The sequence below is a fragment of the Pteronotus mesoamericanus genome, unplaced genomic scaffold, assembly GCF_021234165.1.
Source record: "Pteronotus mesoamericanus isolate MK-2021 breed Mesoamerican mustached bat unplaced genomic scaffold, CSHL_Meso_final scaffold_54, whole genome shotgun sequence".
Taxonomy (NCBI): Eukaryota; Metazoa; Chordata; class Mammalia; order Chiroptera; family Mormoopidae; genus Pteronotus; species Pteronotus mesoamericanus.
In genome coordinates, this window is record NW_026555321.1 from 12,239,824 (window position 1) to 12,261,097 (window position 21,274).

The window sequence follows — 21,274 nt, forward strand, 5'->3', positions numbered from 1 at the left end:
TACTGTGGAGACTATGTTCATTTTTGTTTAGGTAAACCTGGATTTCAACAACTCTTTCAACAGGATCGTTCAATTCTCCTGAAAGTGGTGGCATTCTTTTTAACTTTTCTTCTATTAGGTAATCTAAAAATATGGACCCCCTAGTTAACTTTCATTTTTCTGCATAGGATTGAAAATGGATTAAGATGTATTTTGCATTTCCAAGCAAAGTTCAGCCCCTGGAGACCACACCAGCAGAACACTGTATTACCCAATAAAGCTGTAGGTTTCATCACATGCACCAACAAATCTACACAGCTAGTTCTGCGCTCCTTTTTCACAGAATTTATTTTACACCTATCATACCAAACAGTATTTTAAACACTGACATAGAAAACTCCCTAACAAGAAAAGGCAGCGATTTTCAACTGGTGTGCCGTGGCACACTGGTGTGTTGCAGTAATTTTTAAAACATGCAATATTCAACTATTTAGCCAGGGGCACTGATCTCTTTCCCCTTAGATTGTCAAATAAAAAAAAAAACAACAACAGCCAACACAACAATAGCCATCTGGTGTGAATGAATCAAAATTATTTTTGGTCAGATCAGCAAAAAACTAATACACATTTTGGTGTGTCACAGATGAAAAAGGTTGAAAATCGCTCAGATAAAGCAACAAGTGTTTATCTTATGAGAAACGAGATACACCATCACTTAATAGTCTTCAAACATTATTGCACTTTAACTTTCATAATTTGACAATGCATTCACAAAACAATCTGCAGACACTAGTTTTAACAAATTAAAGAACACTTTTAAGCAGACACAACTGTCCTAAATTGTTTATTAGGTAAGAATTTTACAAACATGACACATATTAGCGGTAACGGTGGAGCTGGAGAGTATTGCGCCTTCTCCAAGCTGCACGGCGAGAACCACCAATAGTGTGGTGGAACTTGTGGCCCTTTCCAAGGCCACGGCTCTTGCGGCCCGCAGATGTCAGCCCTCGCATCTCCCTGTGCTTGTGGACTGGTTTGGTGATCCACTGTGTGTCAGGATTCCTTCTGATAGCCTTATGGAATGGATCAATGAGGATAACCTCAAAGAATTTGTACGTGGAATCTTCACCGACCCAGTAAGAATTCAGGACTCTCAGAGCCCCACAATGGCGCCCAGCTCGCTCCTAGAAGAGGAAAAATTGTTAGCCTCCCGCATTTCCCACAGTAGCAAATTAGAAATAAAGAATTCTTTTCAGTTCACCACTATACAAGAGACTGAGGTGTGACTATCAAGTATGAAAAGGTAAAGGTAAACTTAACTATTCTCTATTATTATCATCGCCTACCTAATGACTGGGGTTTGTGAATGTCTTTAAGGCCTGAATGTTAAGACTATCCAGCTAATAAAATTTAGGATTCTGGAAACTTGTCTTCTTTCTAATACATCAAAGTGGGACCAAAGCCTAAACTATTCTCAATGCTATATAGAAAACCTTAACATTTAGCATATTTTAGGCTTTAGAGGCCACAATGGTTTCTTTTGCATAGCCTTCTTTTCCTTTTAAAAGCGCACAGCTTCTATATACCTGGGGAGATATGCTCTTCCAGAAAAAGTTCACTGCCCTTGAAAAGTTGAGGTTCCAGATTCACTAACCTTAAAACACAACTTTCCGAGATATAGGAGCAAAAACAAATCAGTAACAAAGACTTACAAAGTCTCATCTTTGACCAAAACTCTTTCCCAAGATTAATAAGTAAAACTCCTAAACAGCATCTAAAACACAAAGGGCTCACCTAGGCACCAGTTAGCCATCGAAAAAAAAGAAACCTGCACAAATTCTTGTATACCATCTCCTGGAGGTGACCAATACAACTACTTCTCAATAACCACTTACCTCAGCAACAGACTGAAGGCTTCGGGCAAACTTCAGCTGGTTAACACCATGATGGACAGGCTTGCCATAGGTCGCACCCTTAGGAACAGGGCGTTTGCGGCCACCACGGCGCACACGAATCCGATATATGACATAGCCTATAAACAAAAATTATGGTGGTCTTATAATAAAAGCCACAGAATGGGAGACTCAATGACATGTCACTTTCGCTCCTACAGCAACTATATTCAGACCATGTCAAATGCTACGTGTCTGATGGAGGTAAGAAACATACCAGATTGTGAGACTCACCTTAAAAAGCTTTGTTAACCACACACAGAAATAAATTCTCATTTCCCCTCTACACTGCTACTTATCTTTAGTCCAGGCTCACGCAAGTTTGTGTAACCGATGACACACTTGATAGACAAAAGGGCGCAGTCATTTGCTGGTCAACAATTTCAATGTTTTGATAGCTTAAAACAGTTGCTGCCAAAGCCTCGTGTGAAGGTCGACACCAGGGCAATAGCAGCTTTTCCCACGGAATCCAATTTTACCCCAGCACCCAGGCACAGGCCACTCACCTTGCTTGGCCTTGTATCCCAGCCTGCGCGCTTTATCGGGCCTGGTGGGGCGGGGGGCCCTGTGGAGCGCAGAGAGCTGGCGGTACTGCCAGCAGCGCACCCTGAGGAGGAAGCGCATCACATCGGACTGCTTCTTCCTCCATAGCTCCTGGATGTACTTGTAAGCGCCCATCGTGGCTCACCTTTGAGAAAAAACCGGGTATTTAAATGTCATCCATTTAAAGTAAACGAGAAGACTCCGCCCGTCCATCTTAGCTCCCCGCCAACTGCAAGGAAACCACTGAGGATGAAAATGGCTCTGCACAAACTGCAGTGCATAGCCAACCTAACCCCCTCCCCTGCGCCCACTGAAAGCAGCGCTCAGTCACCTGTGACACCAGAGCGCAGCAGCGCAGGAAAAAAAACCCACATTTGCAGGATGAATAAATGGCGATAGACTTGAGCCCTGAGGGGGCGGATGACTGCGGCAAACAGCGTCCCCAAGGGCCGGGCCCAATCTGCAGAGACTTCGCAGACCATACAGGAAAAGGTTTTCCCGCCGCCGAAGATTAACTCTCTAGGAAAAGGCACTTACTCCACCCATCCGGCCGGACTCGCTTTTGAAAGACCTAGCCCAAGCTCCTATGCCTCATTCCCACGCCTTTCTTTCCTTCACATTGTGGGCCCAGCTCTAATTCGCGCCGCCATCACATCGTCCCCCCAGCCCGCTCCGGGGGCCGCTTCTCCATATCCCCGCTGCCCCGCATCCTGATCAGACTCGCGCCACACTAGAAACAGGAAAAGCTCCAAGGACGTAGGACCCTGAGCCTGGATGGCTCAGGTAAACGGAGATCCGCGACGGATGGAATAGTAAATTTCTCCGACACAGCTTACCTTATGGCTGCGGCCAGACGGAAAGGAAGAGCCTTTCTCCCACAATTCCTTTTGGGCTCCTCCCCCACTTCAAGAGAAAACTCTTTCCGGTGAAAGCTGGGGGGGAGGGGCGCCAGAGCCTCATGGGACATGTAGTTCCGGCAGAGAGAGCGAGAGAGAGAGAGAGAGAGAGAGAGAGAGAGACAGAGAGACTGGTGGGCGGAGTTCCGCTGGGATTGGGTGCAGCCTTCCCTATTGTCCCGCCCCCTGCTGCTCAAGGCAACAGTTCTTGGCAAGGCTTTGGCGGTCGAGCATTTAGGAACCGCGGTCGGGACACACACGTTGGAGGCGGGGCTCCAGTGGCTAAAACCCGCCTTCAAGCCTCGCAGCCCGTGCGTCGCTGTCTTCGGGATCTGTGAAGTGTGCAGGTCTGTGTCATTTTGGTGTACGGGTTCGTTTCACGCACTGCAGGCTCCTTGCTTTAGGTGTAGCTGCGGAAAACGCTGTCCCCTTTTCCCCCAGGGACCGGTGCAGAAGTCTGGGCCACCGAGGTGGCTCTCGACGGTGCCCCAGCCGCCAAATTTTGCGTCCGTGGCGGCGGCTTTGCGGCTGAGGGCCGACGCGCACCCTTCTTTACCCTCCCGCCGGCCAGTTAGAGCTTTAGCCCCCGCAGGCCCGGTTGCGAGGTATTTTGCACTAAAAAAGGGTCCGGGGAGGGGGAACGCGAGCGGCTCTGTGACTTTTCATTCCCGTGTCTTTCCTGCGTACAGATGTGATTCTAATATTGCAACATCAGGACCACAGGTTGGTTGGTTGGTTCGTTGGTTGGTTGGTTTTAGAAAAGCGTAATATTTATTTGCCAAGATCCGGTTGACAGGTGCGAGTGTTCAGGGAAGAAATGCCGAGAATGCTGACATTTTGTGTTGCGTTCGTTATTGCAAAAATGGTTTACTAGCTTTTCTGCGTCTCCAGAATATTTTCATTTTTGATACAATCGTGTGGTTTAATTCTACAAATTGTAAGTTTAGGTGTGGCCAAGATTTAAGAGAATCAAACTTATCTTCTAAATCAGCGGTTTTGGTTATTTCGCCCCTATTTCCTATTTTCCTCCCCCCCCCCTTTTTTTAAACCGCAACTTTACCGTTGTGAGAGTCTCACATGATCCAATGATTCAATTAACAAATATTTATGAAGTGTCTAATATGTGCCAGGCAGTGTCCTAGCCGCTGGGGATGCAGCAGTGGTCACGGCAGAACTGCTGTCTTTCTTGGAAACGGGCAATAAACATACTAAGAGACAGTATTGGGTGATAAGTGCTAAGCACAACTGTTAAGGAATGTAAGAGATGGGAACTGCTGGGGTACCGGTGGAAAGTTTGGATGGAGTGTTCAGGGTAGGTCTTTTCTGAGAAGGAGCGTTAGAGAGAAGACCTGAAGGATGGGAGCTGCGGAGATGTGGGGACTGCTTTCAGTCAGAGGGACAAGTGCCAAGGCTGGAGTATACCTGGATTGATTCAGGAACAGCAGGGAGGCAGTGTGGCTGCAATGAAACACCGTGGACACTGAGAGAGGTCAAGGTTCTTAGGAGGACTTTGGGTTTCCAAACTACGTACGATTGCAAACCACGGGAAGATGTTGAGCCGAAGAATAATTTTTCTGTGGCTCATACATTTTTAAAGCATCAATTTGGGTTGTAGCTTTGAGGTTAAAAGAAAGAAGGGGAAAAGTGGAAGCAGAGAGACGAGTGAGGAGGTTGTATTAGTTTCATATTGCTGCTATAACATTATAGCAAATTTAGTGGCTTAAAACAACACAGATTTGTTCTTACAGTTCTGCAGGTCCGAAATCTCACTAGGCTACAATCAAGGTGTCAGTAGGGCTGTGTTCCTTTTAGAGGCGTTAAGGGGAAATCTATTTCTTTGCCTTTTCCAGCTTCTAGAGACCATTGGTATTTCTTGCCTCCTGATTCTGTCTTTCATCTTCAGAGGTAGCAGTGTAGTATCTTCAAATCACCCTAACACTTTCTGATGCTCTTGTCTCCCCCTTCTATAAAGACAGGTGTGATTGCATTGGGTCCACCCAGATAAACCAGGGTAATCTCATCTCATGGTCTTACTCTAATCACAGCAGCAAAATCCCTTTTCTTTTGTCAAGTAAAATACTCCCAGGTTTTGGGGTTTGTGACAGGAACGTATTTACGACGAGGTCAAAGAAGTTGGGGCCTCGGGCCACTTCATTAGTGATGGAGGTGGTCAGTGGGCCAGCCTGGATGTTTAAAAGATAAGAGCATTTACTGATGGATCAGAAGTGGAGTGTGAGAAAAATGTGTCAGGATTGACTGCAGAATTGGATGATTCGTTTGGAAAGGAGCCTGGCAATGTGAATAACCATTGCTAATTTCTTAATTATATTTTGTAGTCTTGTTTCTTAATTTGTAGTTTCTCGTTTAGTTTTGCAAGATTTGGATTAGTATTTCCAATTGATTTTGAGATTTCTGAGGGTAGGGATCATTGCTGGTTTTGCCCCTAGCTTGTTTCTAATGCCTGACAACGATGATAAGCCCTCAGTAAATACTTATTAAAGAATAAAAGAATGGAAAGCTTACATGCAGTACTGTTTGCAGAACCCTTTTAATATATGTTTATGTATGTAAATGTATCCATATATGGATGGTAAAGGCATTGCACACCATATATGATATTTACATTAAAATACAGTGTAGTTTTCAGGTGATATATAGATCTTATGATGTAAACATAACTGAAATACTATTAACTTCATAGATAGCATAGATATCATATTGACTGAGTTCAGTGTTATCCATAGGAATGGACCAGGTCACGTTTTTATTCTCTAGCAAGATTATTAGCCTGGAAAGCAAAGCAGTATGTATTTAAAACTGCACTGAATTTTGCCTGGTTAGCACATTCTCTCAGTCATTAGATCAGATGAGTTTTAATAGGTCATGGATTGAATTTTATGGTCCAGCAGTTTCTGAGGGTAGGGGCTGTAAGAAGTAGCTCCAACTACTCTTTTTTGTGTTAACTGCAGTGTCGATGTAGTTTTGGGGGAAGCAGTTTCCATCTATAGCGTCAGGGACCTTAAAGGTCCAAATCCACCTACTCTTTCAAACTCTTGAAACCTAGATTTACATAAGAGATTTGGACCCCCCCCCCCCCGCTGCCCCCGGATCGAGTCATGTGATTTGGTGCTCATGCACAGTACTGCAGATGACCTCTTTTTTTGTATTTGGAAGGAAATGGTGCATGTTTTTTGTATTTGGGAGTTATTAAATATTATAATGCTTATAGAATTAAGCTTTTAGTAGTTTGTAAATCTGAGCATATATAAGCATAACCACTTCCTTATATGTAATGTGAGTCCTTGCCATTGTTACATATATAGAAAATAAAGTATTTTTTGAATGTGTATTTTAATGTCATTCACTCAAAATTTTACAGTAGATATTAACTTATTAAAGAATTCGTACTAAATTAATGGTAGCAGGCTACTAATCTTCAGCTTTATGTAGCATTGTTTCCCACTTGAAGACAACTATGTGCCTAGAATGTTTCAGCTGTGTTTTGATCAATCACACATCATCTCATCTTTTTTCCTTTTTAATGATGTAAAATATTTAACATAGTCTGTTCTGTCTTATCTCTTTCCATTCGCATCCTAAAAAACCTTAATATCCTTACCTAGTGTTTTGACTTACCCCTATTCGGTTACTTTTTGCCCTTGATGGAGATTTCTGTGGTATACTGAAACAACCCCGCCCTCTCGATTTACTGTATTTTGCTGTGTATAATGTGCACGTGTTTGTCCAAATTTTTTAGGGAAAAATAAGGATGCTCATTGTACATGGTAATAATGATTACATACCATGGGCATAATAATGGATATAATGATCCCATGTATAACATGCGCAAAAACGTGGGCGTGCATTATACATGCCAAAAATGGAATTTATTTACCCATACACACAAAATAATACATATTTTAAACAAACTTTATCTGCTAATCCTAGCATGAGTGAGTGATCAAAGTACAATTGTAGTATACCACTTTTAAAGTAGATATATTAGCATTTTTTAAAAACCCTTGGAATATCTGATTTCTGAATTTCTCAGGATTCTGTTGGTTTCAGCATTTTTCCAGTTTGCTGCCATCCCCAGCACTCATATTTGCCTTCCATGTACAGAGGACCTATTGCTGTGATTAGGTGTTTTTTCCTATAACCGTTTTAGTCAGCTCCTGTATGCACCTGCCTTTTTAAAGCCTTTGAGATTTTTTTTTTTTTTTAGGTCGGTATAGTGTGTGGTACAGGGACTTTTTTGATTGAACAGGAAGGAGGGATGAGATAAGGACTGGTATTTAGAAAGTCTGTTGGGGCTAAGACATTTTCAGAGGAAGGGAAATGACGATAGAAAAATCAGAATTTATATCCCAAGAGCAACCTTTCTGACAACAGAATTGTTCTCTGCTGCCATCATTTTTCTTAGCTTTTGGAAGATTCTTTTTTGAACCTCTTCTCCTGTGGTTAGGTGGCACTTTCCTTTAAATTTTAAGTATTATCATGAAAAATCCTTTGAAAGAAGGATTCAGTGGTATCGTAATTTACAGGAGACCACTATATGCAGAGAGAATAGAGTCCTGTGATAAGTGAGATGACATTAAATTAATTATAAATTCAGAGGTATGTGTAGAAAACTTTTTAAAATGAGTCATATTTGCTGACATAGGAAATAGCAATGTTACACAGAACTCTGCCCTGAAAACTTTTGTATTGCAGTTATGTTGAAAATATAAAGGAAATACAGTGATGATTATTTCTCCACTGATAAAATGCAGTGTACTATTCTGGAATCAAATGATCTGTCATTACTGAGCTACAATAATGGTAGCATTAAAGATTTTCCTGTCAGCAGATTACTGTTGTGGCTGATTTGAGTCATAAAAATTACAGACTTTGAGAAAAGGAAGTAGGAAATTCATTTGTTAATGTTTTCGGTGTTGGTAAAAAAGAAAAAAAACCAATAATACTGATGTATAACAGCCATGTGTACACAGGAAGAGAGCCAGCATCCCGTTTATCTGATTACTTATCTGAGCTTTCTTATTGTAGTTGGTTTTTGACTCAAGTAGTTCTGGTACCCCTTTCAGTCAGTATTGCATGTTCTTCAGTTCTAGGTAAGAAGAGAATTGGGGGACGTAAGAGTTGGTAGAAGATGGCAAAAGGCGATGCGGACTTTAAATTCTCTTATCAACTTAGTCTGTTGTATCCCATGAGCCTTTTTTCCTTTCTGCCTTGCCTTATAATACCTTGCCTTCTGGAAGGTAAAAGTTTTGAGGAAAATTGAAGAAAATGTTACCTGAACCCTGGTTGTGTGGTTCAGTGGGTTGAGCGCCAGCCCATGAACCGAAAGGTCGCTGGTTCAGTTCCCCACTCAGGGCACGTGCCTGGGTTGGGAGTGTGACAGAGGCAACCAGTAGATGTTTCTCTCCTACGTCGATGCTTTTCTCCCTCTCTTTCTCCCTCCCTCCCACTCTCTCTAAAAAACTAAATAAAATCAAACAAGAAGAGAAGAAGAAAATGTTACCTGATGTTGCTCTTCCTTAGATGTGTTAGGAAGCTAGGAGAGATGAGTTTTTCTTTTCTTTCTAGTTTAAAGTGCCTGAGCAGCCCTGGCTGGTGTGGCTCAGTGGATTGAGTGCCAGCCTGCAAACCAAAGGGTCCCTGGTTCAATTCCCAGGCAGGGTACATACCTGGGTTGCTAGCCAGGTCCCGAGTGGGAGTGCACAAGAGGCAACCACACATGGATGTTTCTCTTCCTCTCTTTCTCCTTCCCTTCCCCTCTCTCAAAAAAATAAAACCTTTTAAAAAAAAAAGTGCTTGAGCAATTTTTCTAGCATTAGGAAGTATGATTAGGAGATCCCATATGGCTACCAAAGTCCCAATTTCTCACTCTCCCAAGACTGACAGTAGCATTAGTAGCATTTTTTCTTTTAATCCTCACTTGAGGATATATTATTGATTGATTTTAGAGGAAAGAGGGAGAGACAGAGAAATATACATCTATATGAGAGAGAAACATCGATTGGTTGCCTTCCATATATGCCAGGAGATGGGGATCCAACCCACAACCTAGGTATGTGCTCTGAAAGGGGATTGAACGCACAACATTTTGGTGTACAAGGTGATGCTTGAACCAGCCAAGCCACCTGGCCGGGGCAGCGTTAAGGTTTCTTTTAAAAATCATGTCCAAATACCATACGCTCTCACCTATAAGTGGAATCTAATCAAGAAAACAAATGAGCAAAACAGAACCAGAGACTTGGAAATAAAGAACAAACTGACAGTGAGGGCAGGTGGAGGGGGATAACTGGGGAAAGAAAGGGAAGGCGCAAACAGAGGAACATGAATAGAGGACTCATGGGCATGGAGAATGGGGGGGATTGACTGTAGGACGGAGGGCAGGGTAGGGGAAAGCCACGGGGAAAAGGTGGAGCAGCTGTAACTGAACAGTGAAAAAAATACATGCCATCTCTATCCAAATTTTATTTTAATGTTTGCTTCAATATTTACTTTTATGTTTATTTTTCCAGGTAAATGTTGAAGAGCAGGCATTCTCGTTCAAGGATTGGTTTCATCTAGGATTTGATTTAGATTCCTATACACTCAATTAGTGTTGAAATAATCTCTGTATAAAAGGCATTTAATTATTTTTGAAAACAACAAATGTGTATACAATCTGTATTTGATACATCTACCCTTACATTTATCTAGACTACCTTTGCGAAGCTGTATAAGAACCTCATTGCTCCAAGGAAGCAAATGGAAGACTAGTAATGGGGTTGGAAAGATATAACTTATAAATATACCCTTTTTTATATTTGAAATCCCCCCGTATATGTATGTATTATTGAATTTAAACATAGAAAAAGAAAAGGTTGATTTCAATGATATGCAATTAAATGTTTTTCAATTTATTGACTTTAGAGAGGCAGAGATCAATTTGTTGTCCCACTCATTTATACACGCATTGGTTGATTCTTGCATGTGCCCTGGCAGGATGGAACGGGATCAAACCCACATCCTGGGGGTATGGGAATGGTGCTCTAACCAACTGAGCTCTTCCGCTTGGGCAACTGTGTACGGTTGTAAAGATCTTCTATTCTCTTTACAGTGATATCCTGAGAGAAGATGGGAAAGGGCTGCAAGGTTGTGGTTTGTGGCTTGCTATCCGTGGGGAAAACAGCAATATTGGAGCAGCTCCTTTATGGGAATCATACTATTGGTAAGATTATTTTTCTGTAGTTTCTCTTTGGGTTCTGGGAACTGCTAGGGGTCTTTCGTTGGTCATACTAACCTGACGATGGATGGTAGTACACAAAAGTGTGTAATCTAAAGGGACCAGGGCCCAAAAAGGTCATAGAAGTCAACAGAGATTGAGGGAGGGAAAAATAGGGGAGAGGAAAAAAAAACCATCTTTTATGAGAGTGAAATTCAAGAGTGCTTGCTGTAAGTTATATCCTTTATATATTATGTAGTTTCCCGTGTATTTACAAAATGAATAGTGATCTCGGAGTCATTGAATCACTGACTTAAGAACACACTGAATGATCTCATTCTTATTTCAAACATGACTTTCCAGTACTGCTGTATAGGTTTTTTAAAATGGAAGAAATATCTGTTTGCTGCAGTATGATCTAATTTTGTGAATTGGATGATCTCATTCATTTATGCATTTGAGTTAAATCATTATTAAACCTAGTATAGGCTGTGATGGGGCCTTCTGAAAATAGAGAGGTGAAGAAGACAGCATCTTTGGCCTTAAGGAGGTCATGGTGTAGTAAGGAAGACTCACATTACAAGTTAGAATGAAATGCGATTTATGTTGGAGAGAGAAATAGAATCATAGGTCTTTGAAGTATTTATCTCTGGCAAGTAGCTTAGAGTATGTTGCTGTCTTTTAATAACTATTTTGATGAGTTCTGCTTCTCTTTCACCATCACAAAATACTGAATGATTTTGGTTAAATCCATATTTGGTTTTTGTTATGGTGTCTCTGCCAGCAGTTCTCAAACTTTTTCATTTCTAAATCCCTCCTGTCACAAATGCTGCACTGTTTGTTCTTAATTTTTCCTTTCCTGATTCTCATTTATGTCTCTGCAAAAAGTAAATTACTCCCGAGTGTGAAGGGTAAGATTCCTTTCACCCTCTTAAAACTCCAGACAGCTTTTGTTTATCGTTTATGTAGGTTATATTTTTTTTATATTTTTGCTGTATTAGAAATTAAAATAAACTCAAAAATATTTATTATTTAAAATAATGACAATAAACTTACCACATGCTAAGATAACATTTTTATGAAAAATAATTCTTTCTTCAAAAAATTTACTGAGAAGAGCATTGATTTACATTTTTGAAAATCTAGTGACCAATTTAATAGAAGGCAGCTGGATTATCATATCTGCTTGCTTTTGTATTCAATCCATTGTGACATGTTGTTTAGTTGAAATATAGGAAGAAAACCTGGCCCTTTCAAAATGGAAATGCATGTTCTTCAGTTCTGAATTACTTTATTGATGCTTTCCTTCCTCTGTGTTCTCTTTCTGGAACCGTTTTTGGATGGTGGGCCTTCTAGACTAGTAATCTCTTTTTCTTCTCTCCTGTTTTCTATCTCTCAATATTTTGTTCCACTTTTTGAGAGTTTTCCTTATCTTTATTTTACAGCCCTTATGTTGAGTTTTTACTTCATAGTATACTGTTCTTATTTCATGGATGCACTATCCTATCTCTTTGAGTATAATATTGGGTAGTTTTTTGGTTAGTCTTCTTTCTTTCTTTTTTTTTTTTTTGCAGTCTTTTTTTCTCTAAGGTGATGGTTTCTGATTTTTAGTCTCCCTTTTCCGCAGGTCTCTGGTAATCAGTCGTAGGTTGTCTACTCATAATTAGGAATGGAGAGCAAAAAAGTTAATTGAAAGCTGTAAGCATGTGGATAGGATTTATAACTTTGAGCTTCATAAGGTGACTTGGGTGGGACATTTGTTGAGGAACCCTAAATGTTACCATATTTAGGATTTTACCTTTCTCACTGGCCAGATTCTCCCATTTCCTCCGCCTGGAGGATTGACCTTACTATCCTTTCATCCTTTCATCCTTTGTTTTACTCTTCTGCAGAAATCATATCCTTAGTTTTCTGTTGATATAGGGTAGGGGTTATTGCCCAGTAGCATGGAGAGGGAGAGATCTAGAAAGCTGATGGAAGAGTCATGACTTCAGTTGATTTACAGAGTAACAAAATCTCAAAATGTCTAATCTTAATGCGGGGAGGGGGAAACACCCACCATGACAAGTCTTGGTAGTTTTTAAAATTTTCTGTAATCAAAGCCTAGTAAGCTATTTCTTACTTTCCTTAAGGTAGGTTAATTTATCACAGGATGATACATACTCAAACATATGAATAATTTTCCCTTTCTAAACATTGAGCACATTCCTTAATATAAAGAATTATGCTGCTGAGCCCTGGCTAGTGTGGCTCAGTGGATTGCATGCCGGCCTGCAAATTGAAAGGTCACTGGTTTGATTCCCAGTCAGGGCACATGTCTGGTTACCAGCCAGGTTCCCAGGTGGAGGCATGCGAGAGGCAACTGATCGATGTCTCTCTCGCAGATCAATGTTTCTCTCCCTCTCTTTTCCCCTCCCATTCCCTCTCTCTAAAAATAAATAAATAAAAAAATTTTTTTAAAGAATTATGCTGATGAAAGTAAATTTTTGTTTTCTCATGATCCAATCTCTTTATCATTATATGATTATTTCTTCTAACCTAATACTTTATGGAGATTTTGTTTAATATTTATAGACATTTCATATAAGGCACCTGCAACAAAGCATTTTCTAGTATTTAGGTTGTTTAAGAGAATTACAGCAAGAGTTTTTTAAAGCCTATAATATAGTGTGTTTTATTGGCATAGGATGTTCTCCATATGATTTTACCTCCAGATATTGCTCATATTTAAATATGAAGGTAATTACTGGAACAGTTTAATATCTATCTTATCATATGCATCTCTACTAATTAACATTTTAAGTGTTAATCTCTTCTTAATCCCCTATCAAGAGATGATTATTTAATACCCGCTATGTACACAGGATGTTTTCTTTTTCTCAAGGGAGTTGTAGACTAGTGGAAGAGACAAAGCTGTGCAAATAAAGCAAAATCAGAGTGCGTTTTAATTTTTTTAAGAATTTCTTGAGAGAGAGGAAGATGACAAGGGTGGAGAGAGAAAGAAAGAGATTTGTTGTTCCATTTATTTGTGTATTCATTGTTTGATTCTCGTATGTGCCTAAATTGGGGATTGAACCCACAACCTTGTCATATCAGGATGACGCTTTAATCAGCCAGGGCTAGGAATGCATTTTAAAAGGATCACTCAGGCAAGAAGGGACTGAAATTGAGACATCAATTATGAATTCATTCATTTAGCAAACATTTACTAAGGACTTCCTATGTTTGTAAGTCAATTTGTTAGTACTCAGAGCTATCAAGATAGATTAGCCACAGTTCTGGCTCTCAAGGAATTTACACCTAAGCTTTGGAGGGGACCAATATGCGAAGATTTAAATATTAAATGGTATTACCTATACAAGGCACAGCAGGAGCAGAAAGTGGGGAAGGGGATAATCAGGAGAGGATCCAGGGAGCTGACATTTGAGCAGAGTCTAGAAAGGATACCAGGTGTTCACCAGATGTTTACTGAACTGTTGCAGCAATTCAGGTGATAATACACCAATGGGAATGGAAGGAGGCAATGTATTGAGCAGATGTTTCAGCATTAGAGTGGCTGGTTTATGATAACTTTCACCCACCTTTTCCCCATTTAAAGAAAACTCTTATGACTGCCCAGGTGGATGGTGATCAAGGGGAGAAAGCAAAGAGGAAGAACAGGTATGGGAAAGAATGATGACAAGTTTTGATCGTTTGAAGAATTTGCAGGACATTCACATAAAACTGCCCAGTACATATTGGGAATTAAAGCTTGGTGCTCAGGCCCAGATTGGACATATAAATTTTTGAGTCCCATAAACAAACCCTGGAAATAGTGGAAGTTGTACAGAAAAAAAAGCAGCAAATTTATTCCAGGTCCTGTCCTTGGCTCTGATGGAGAAGAAAATGGAGCCACTTAGCTGTTGAAGCTACTTTTAAAATCAGCCTTTAATCCTCTAATGTAGGTATTTAGTTCTTTGACTCTCATTAGTTACTTTTTTAAAACATGTAATATTAAATTGTTACTGAATTTTTATTTATACTTTTATTTCTATACAGAATACTTTTTTAAATCCTCTACCCAGGGATGTTTTTTTTTTTCAATTGACTTCAGAGACTGGACTGGTGTGACTCAGTGGGTTGAGTGCTGGCCTGCAAACTGAAAGGTCACCCATTCAATTCCTGGTCAGGGCACATGCGTGGGTTGTGGGCTAGGTCTCCAGCTGGGGGACGTGTGAGAGGCAACCAATTGATGTCTCTCTCACACATAAAGTTTCTCTCCTCTTTCTCCCTCTCTTCTCTCTAAAAAATAAATACGATCTTTAAAAATATTGATTTTAGAGAGAAAGGAAGGGAGAGAGAGAAAAAAAACATCAATATGAGAGAGAAACATTGATTGTTTGCCTCCTATATGTTCCTCGACTAGGGACTGAACCTGCAACCTAGGTATGTGCCCTAACAGGGAATCTAACCTGCAGCCTTTTGGTGTATGGGACGATGCTCCAATCAACTGACCCATCCGCAGCCAGGGCTGGAAGAAATATTTTTAAAGAGCAGTTTGTTCATTTACTATAACAACTACCTTTCATTTTAAAGAAGTTAGTAAATGGAAATATGATTCTTATACATAGTAAATAGGGAACTTAGAAAGCCAACAACTTCTAAAAGACAAGAAAATACTCAGCAATTGGTGCAACGTAATGATTTGATATTGGTACACATAGAGTCATTTCTGTTTCATCCCAGGAATGGAAGATTGTGAAACAATGGAAGATGTATATATGGCTTCAGTGGAAACAGATCGAGGAGTAAAGGAACAGTTACATCTTTATGACACCAGAGGTCTACAGGAAGGTGTGGAACTGCCAAAGCATTATTTTTCATTTGCTGATGGCTTTGTTCTAGTGTACAGTGTGAATAATCTTGAATCCTTTCAAAGAGTGGAACTTCTGAAGAAAGAAATTGATAAGTTTAAAGACAAAAAAGAGGTGAGTATGTTAAAAATGCTAACTATGAATTACAATACTATTTAAATTGTTGCTTGGAATTTGGGGTTAAAATATTTTTAAAGCATCAAATTGTATTCACAGTATCTGTAATCTTTATTTTTATTTATTTTTCTTAGCCCAGGAAATATAGGATTGACTGAGTTCAGTCGGGACCAGCATTTGACTTTATTCTGCCTTTGCTTGTTACCATGTATAAGTTGAATTTTAATGACTTCATATCTCAGGTACTACATAGTCCATTTCATTTTGTGTGGCATCACTGTTTCCTAGGGCTCATTTTTTTTTTCTTTATGGAATTTATTGGGGTGATATTGGTTCCTAGGGCTTATTGTCTCCTAGGCTAAATAGGATTCTTCAGCCTTACAAAAAAAAAAAAAAAAAAAGAAAGAAATGAAAAAAAGAGGAAAAACTCTTAAATAATTATTGGTTTCCACCCATTTTACACTTAAAAATACGATCCTTACCATGGTCTCTGAAGTCTTACATGACTTGGACCACAACTCTCCTTTTCATCTTACCTTTATCGTTCTGTTCCTTTGCCACTGTACTCCACTGGCACGGGTCTGTGTTCTGTTTCTCCAACATGTTAATTTTCTTCCACTGCTACGTCCTTCTCAATTGCTTGTTCTCATGCCTGGAACCCTCTTATCACAGATCTTTTTCCAGATCTTCGCACAGTTGACTCCTCATCATCTAGAAGTTCCATCCTGTAATGTACTGGTTAACAGCACCAGCTACATGTTCTTAACCTAGATTTTTACATTTTACTCTTATGTTAACCATTTTATTTTGAGATAATTGTAGATTCACATACAGTTTTAAGAAATAATAGAGATATTTAGCTAGTTTCCCCTAGTGTTAACATTGTGTAAAACTATAGTACAATTTCACAATCAAGATACAGAACATTGCTGTCACCGCCAGGATCCCTCATGTTACCGTTATAACCACCCCCACTTCTGTTCCATCACCACGCCACTTAATGCCTGACAAACACTAATCTGTTCTCCATTTCTATAACTTTGTTATTTCAAGAATGTCAACATAAATGGAATCATACAGTATGCAACTTTTTGGTATCAGCTTTTTTCATTCAGCATAATTCTCTGGAAAGTCATTCAAGTCATTGCACATATCAGTAGTTCATTCCATTTTATCTGTGAGTTGTATTCCATGGTATGTATGTAACAGAGTTTGCTTAACCATTGATCTGCTGAAGGACATCTGGATTGCTGACATTTATTTTTATTATTTTGAGTACGTATTTACTTTATGACTAGGTAACAATATTCACAAGGTTCAATTTTCAAAAAAAATAAAAAGGCTAGTAATGAATGTTCCCCTCCCATCTGTTTCCCATCTTTCCCGTCTAAACAGATAAATGCTGCTACTATTTTTCAGAGTATCCTACAGATTCCCCACAAAGTTGAAAGACTAGTTCAGTGAACACTCATATACTTGATACTTAAATCTTGGCTCTGCTTCTCAAATTTTCTGCTTCAGTTTCCTTATCTGTAAAATGAGGATAATAGTACCTTCCTCATACGTTTGTTACGGGGATTTAAGAAGTACACTCATTCACCAAATGCTAACTGAACAACTACTGTGTACATGGCATTGTTCTGGTTAAGGTACGGGAAATATAGCTAACAAAAGAGAGTCCCTGTTTCTGTAAAGCTTCTATTTTGGCCATGGGATGGGAAGAGACAGTGAACAAATACAGCAATGATGTGTAGAAAAGTAAAGCAGAAAAAAATAAAGGCAAAGTAAAGCAGAGTGTGGAGTGAGGGTACTATTTTCTGTAGAGCAATCTCGGAAGGCCTCTCAGATGAGGTGACTTTCAGCAGAGATCTAAGAAAGTGAGGGAGAAGTGAAGCGGCTGTCGGAGGAGAGGAGTGCTCCAGGTCAGGGGCTTGTCATGTTCAGGATCAGCGGTGAGGCCAGAGCGGTCTGGGAACAGTGTGGTAGGAACTGAGGGCAGCATGCGGATCGGAAGTCGCTGGTTTTGAGCAAAGGAATGATGTTATCTGGCTTAGTTTGCATTTATTTATTTTCATGTTTATTTTTTAAAACGTGAGTAATGTTTGCATGTAATTCAAAAGTAAAAATGATATGTTAAAATGATATGTTTACTAGAGTAAACTCTAGTTCCCACCCCTGTCTTTAACTGCTGAGTTTCTCAACCTCAAGTGCGCTCTTTCTGTATTTTACCTCTTTAATAGTTTCGGGGTAATTCTTCCAAAGTTTCTTTATGTAAATAAAAGTAAAAAGGAATGCACATGTTTTTTCTTATTTTTCCTTTTTCTTACAATAAAGTTAGCTTATTGTTCTACATCTTGTATTTTTCGTTTCTTTTTTGTTTTATATTCCACATATGAGTGAGATCATATAGTTTTTGTCCTTTTCTTTCTGGCTTATTTCCCTTAGAATAATACTTTCAGGTTCCATCCATGTTGTTGTGAATGGCAATACTTCATCTTTTTAAATGGCTGAGTAGTATTCCAATGTATGTATACCACATCTTTCTTTATTCATCCATCAGTGGATACTTATGTTGTTTTCATATCTTGGCTATTATAAATAATACCGTGAACGTAGGGGTGAATCTATCTTTTTCAAATTAGTGTTTTTGTATTCTTAGGATGAATACCCAGAAGTGGAATTGTTGGATCATATGGTAGTTCTATTCTTAATTTCTTGAGGATCCTCCATACTGTTTCCCATAGTGTCTGCCCCAATTCATTTAAAGGTTTCTCCACATTCTGTCCAACACTTGTTGCTTGTCTTTTTGGTAATCACCATTTCTAACAGGTGTGAAGTGATATCATACAGTGATTTTGGTTTGCACTTCCCTAATAATTAGTGATGTCAAACATCTTTTCATGTACCTGTTGGCTATCTGTCTGTCTTCCTTTGAAAAATGTCTGTTAAAAACATCTGCCCATTTTTTAAATTGGGTTGTTTGTTTCATTGTTATTGAGTTGTATCAGTGCTTAGTATATTTTGGATATTAACCCTTTATCAGAAGTATCATTTGCAAATGTCTTCTTCCATTCAGCTGGTTGCCTTTTTGTTTTGTTGATGATTTCCTTTGCTGTGCAACTTTTTAGTTTGATGTAGTCCATTTGTTTGTTTTTGCTTTTGTTTTCCTTGCTTTTGGGAGTCAAACCCACAAAAACATCACTAAGACTGATGTCCAGAAGATTAGTCGCAGTGTTTTCTTTTCTCTATGCTTTTATGGTTTCAGGTCTTACATTAAAGTCTTTAATCCAGCAGTCCTCAACTTTTTTGGCACCAGGGACTGGTTTTGTGGAAGACAGGTTGGCGGGGGCGGAGTGGGGGCAGGAGTTGGGGACAGGAGGCAGAGACCAGGTGAACTTTGCTTGTGGCCTGTTCCTAACAGAGCACAGACCGCTACTGGTCCATGTCCCAGGGGTTGGGGACCACTGCTTTAATCTATTTTTAGTTGTTTTTTTACGTATGGTGTAAGATAGTCGTCTAGTTTCATTCTTTTGTATGTGGCTGTCCAGTTTTGCTAACACCATTTATTGAAGAGGTTTCCTTTTTCTATTGTATGTTATTAGCACTTTTGTCATAAATTAGTTGTTCATAATATGTGTGGGTTTATTTGTAGGCTTTCAATGCTATACCATTGTTTGTCTGGCACTACCACGCTGTTTTGATTAATGTAGTTTGTAATATAGTTTGGAATTGGGTGTTGTGATATCTCTACTTCATTCTTTTTTTCTCAGGATTTCTTTGGCAATTTGGGGTCTTTTGCAATTCCATACAAATTTTAGGATTTTATTGTTTTGTTCTGTGAAAAATGCCATTAGGATTTTGATAGGGATTACATTGACTCTGTAGATTGTTTTAGATACTATTGAAGTTTTAGTAATGGTGATTCTTCTAATCTGTGAACACATAATATTTTTCAATTTCTTTGTGTCATCTTCAATTTCTTTTAACAATGTCTTGTAGTTTTCGAAAGGGACCAAAAGTTTTATCTAAAAAAAAAACAAACCCCAAAACCCAGACTTCCAGTCAAGATGGAGGCATAGGTAAACATGCATCACCTCCTCACACAACTACAACAAAAATTACAACTAGACCACAAAACAAATATCACCCAAAACTGTCAGAAAATAAAGCTGTATGAAGTCCAACAACCAAGGATTTAAAGAAGCACATTTATCCAAATGGGTAGGAGGGGCAGAAAGGTGAAGAGATGTGGAATAGATGGTCCCATATCCATCTGTGGTGGATAAAAATGGAAAGGGTTGCCTCAGGAGCAAGGGATCCCAGCCCCAGACCAGACCACCCAGCCCAGGGTTCCAGCACCAGGAAGATAAATCCCCATAACTTCTGGCTGTAAAAACCAGTAGGGTTTGGAATGGCAGAAGAAACTGTGGGATTCTCAGGAGACTTCTCTTAAAGCGCCCACAATGGACTTAAGACTTAACACAGACTCTCCTGCTCTGGGATTGAGCATAAGGGCAATAGCTGGAAGGGCCCCAGTGGCACTGAGGGAGGAACTGAAGTGTCTGGCAACAGGGCGAGTGCCAGGAGACAGCTTCCTCCAGGGCAAAACTCCAGAGGCCAGGCAGCAGCACTGTCCCCTCTCCAGGCCCTCCCCCACACAGCCATAGAGTGGCGACATGAGTTGCCCCACCCTGGTGAGTACCTAAGGCTCCACCCCATACAAGTTACAGGTGTGCTTTTCTACAATAGGCCACGCTACTAAGACAGGGAGTCAAAGCAGCTCTACCTAATACACAGAAACAAACACAGGGAGGCTGCTAAAATGAGGAGACAAAAATATATGGTCCAACTGAAAGAGCAGAACAGAACTCCAGAAAAAGAACTAAATGAGATGCAGATAAGCAACCTATCAGATGCAGAGTTCAAAACACTGGTTATCAGGATGCTCATAGAAATCAATGGGTACTGCAACAGCATAAAAAAAGACCCAGGCAGAAATGAAGGTTATATTAAGTGAAATGAAAAAAAAAATCAACAGGGAACCTGCAGTGGAGGGGATGAAGCCAAGCATCAAATCAACAATTTGGAACATAAGGAAGAAAAAAGCATTCAATCATAACAGCAAGAAGAAACAAAGAATTCAGAAAAAAATGAGGATAGGCTAAGGAGCTTCTGGGACAACTCCAAAGGTACCAATATCTGAATCATGGGGTGCCAGAAGAAGAAGAAGAAGAGCAAGAAATTGAAAACTTACTTAAAAAAAAAAAATGAAAGAAAACATCCCTAACTTGGTGAAGGAAATAGATGCACAAGTCTAGGAAGCACAGAGAGTTCCAAACAAGATGGAACCAAAGAAGACCACATCAAGACACATCATAATTAAAATGCCAAAGGTTAAAGATATGAAAATCTTAAAAGTGGCAAGAGAAAAGCAGAGAGTTACCTACAAAGGAGTTCCCGTAAGACTGTCAGCTGATTTCTCAAAATAAACTTTGCAGGCTAGAAGGGGCTGGGAGGAAGTGTTCAAAGAGATGAAAAGCAAGGACCTACAACCTAGATTACTCTATCCAGCAAAGCTATCATTTAGAGTTGCAGGGCAGATAAAGTGCTTCCCAGACAAGGTAAAACTAAGGAGTTCATCATCAGCAAGCCATTATTCTATGAAATGCTAAAGGGAATTAGGTAAGAAAAAGAAGATCAAAACTGTGAACATTAAAATGG

At 39.6% G+C, this 21,274-nt stretch overlaps 2 protein-coding genes across 5 annotated transcripts in view; one reads left to right on the forward strand and one right to left on the reverse strand.

Moving 5' to 3' along the window:
- Nucleotides 1-793: 793 nt before the first annotated feature.
- Nucleotides 794-3,375, reverse strand: RPL15 (ribosomal protein L15). Its single transcript, XM_054594875.1, has 4 exons — nucleotides 3,311-3,375; nucleotides 2,438-2,619; nucleotides 1,875-2,011; nucleotides 794-1,163 (listed from the first exon to the last, which is right to left on the reverse strand). The coding sequence occupies exons 2-4, from the start codon at nucleotides 2,607-2,609 to the stop codon at nucleotides 858-860; spliced, it is 615 nt and encodes a 204-aa protein (XP_054450850.1). The 5' UTR covers nucleotides 2,610-2,619; nucleotides 3,311-3,375; the 3' UTR covers nucleotides 794-857.
- A 175-nt stretch (nucleotides 3,376-3,550) lies between these two features.
- NKIRAS1 (NFKB inhibitor interacting Ras like 1) overlaps nucleotides 3,551-21,274 on the forward strand; it is a 67,991-nt gene continuing 50,267 nt past the window's right edge. The window contains exons 1-3 of one of the 4 annotated variants that reach the window (XM_054595402.1): nucleotides 3,551-3,717; nucleotides 10,479-10,589; nucleotides 15,309-15,550. In XM_054595402.1, the coding sequence (XP_054451377.1) occupies nucleotides 10,496-10,589; nucleotides 15,309-15,550 (336 nt within the window). In that variant the 5' untranslated portion in view covers nucleotides 3,551-3,717; nucleotides 10,479-10,495. Of the gene's footprint in view, nucleotides 3,718-4,015; nucleotides 4,094-10,478; nucleotides 10,590-15,308; nucleotides 15,551-21,274 lie in introns of those variants that run through there. The other 3 variants (XM_054595404.1, XM_054595405.1, XM_054595403.1) reach the window with 3 other exon arrangements.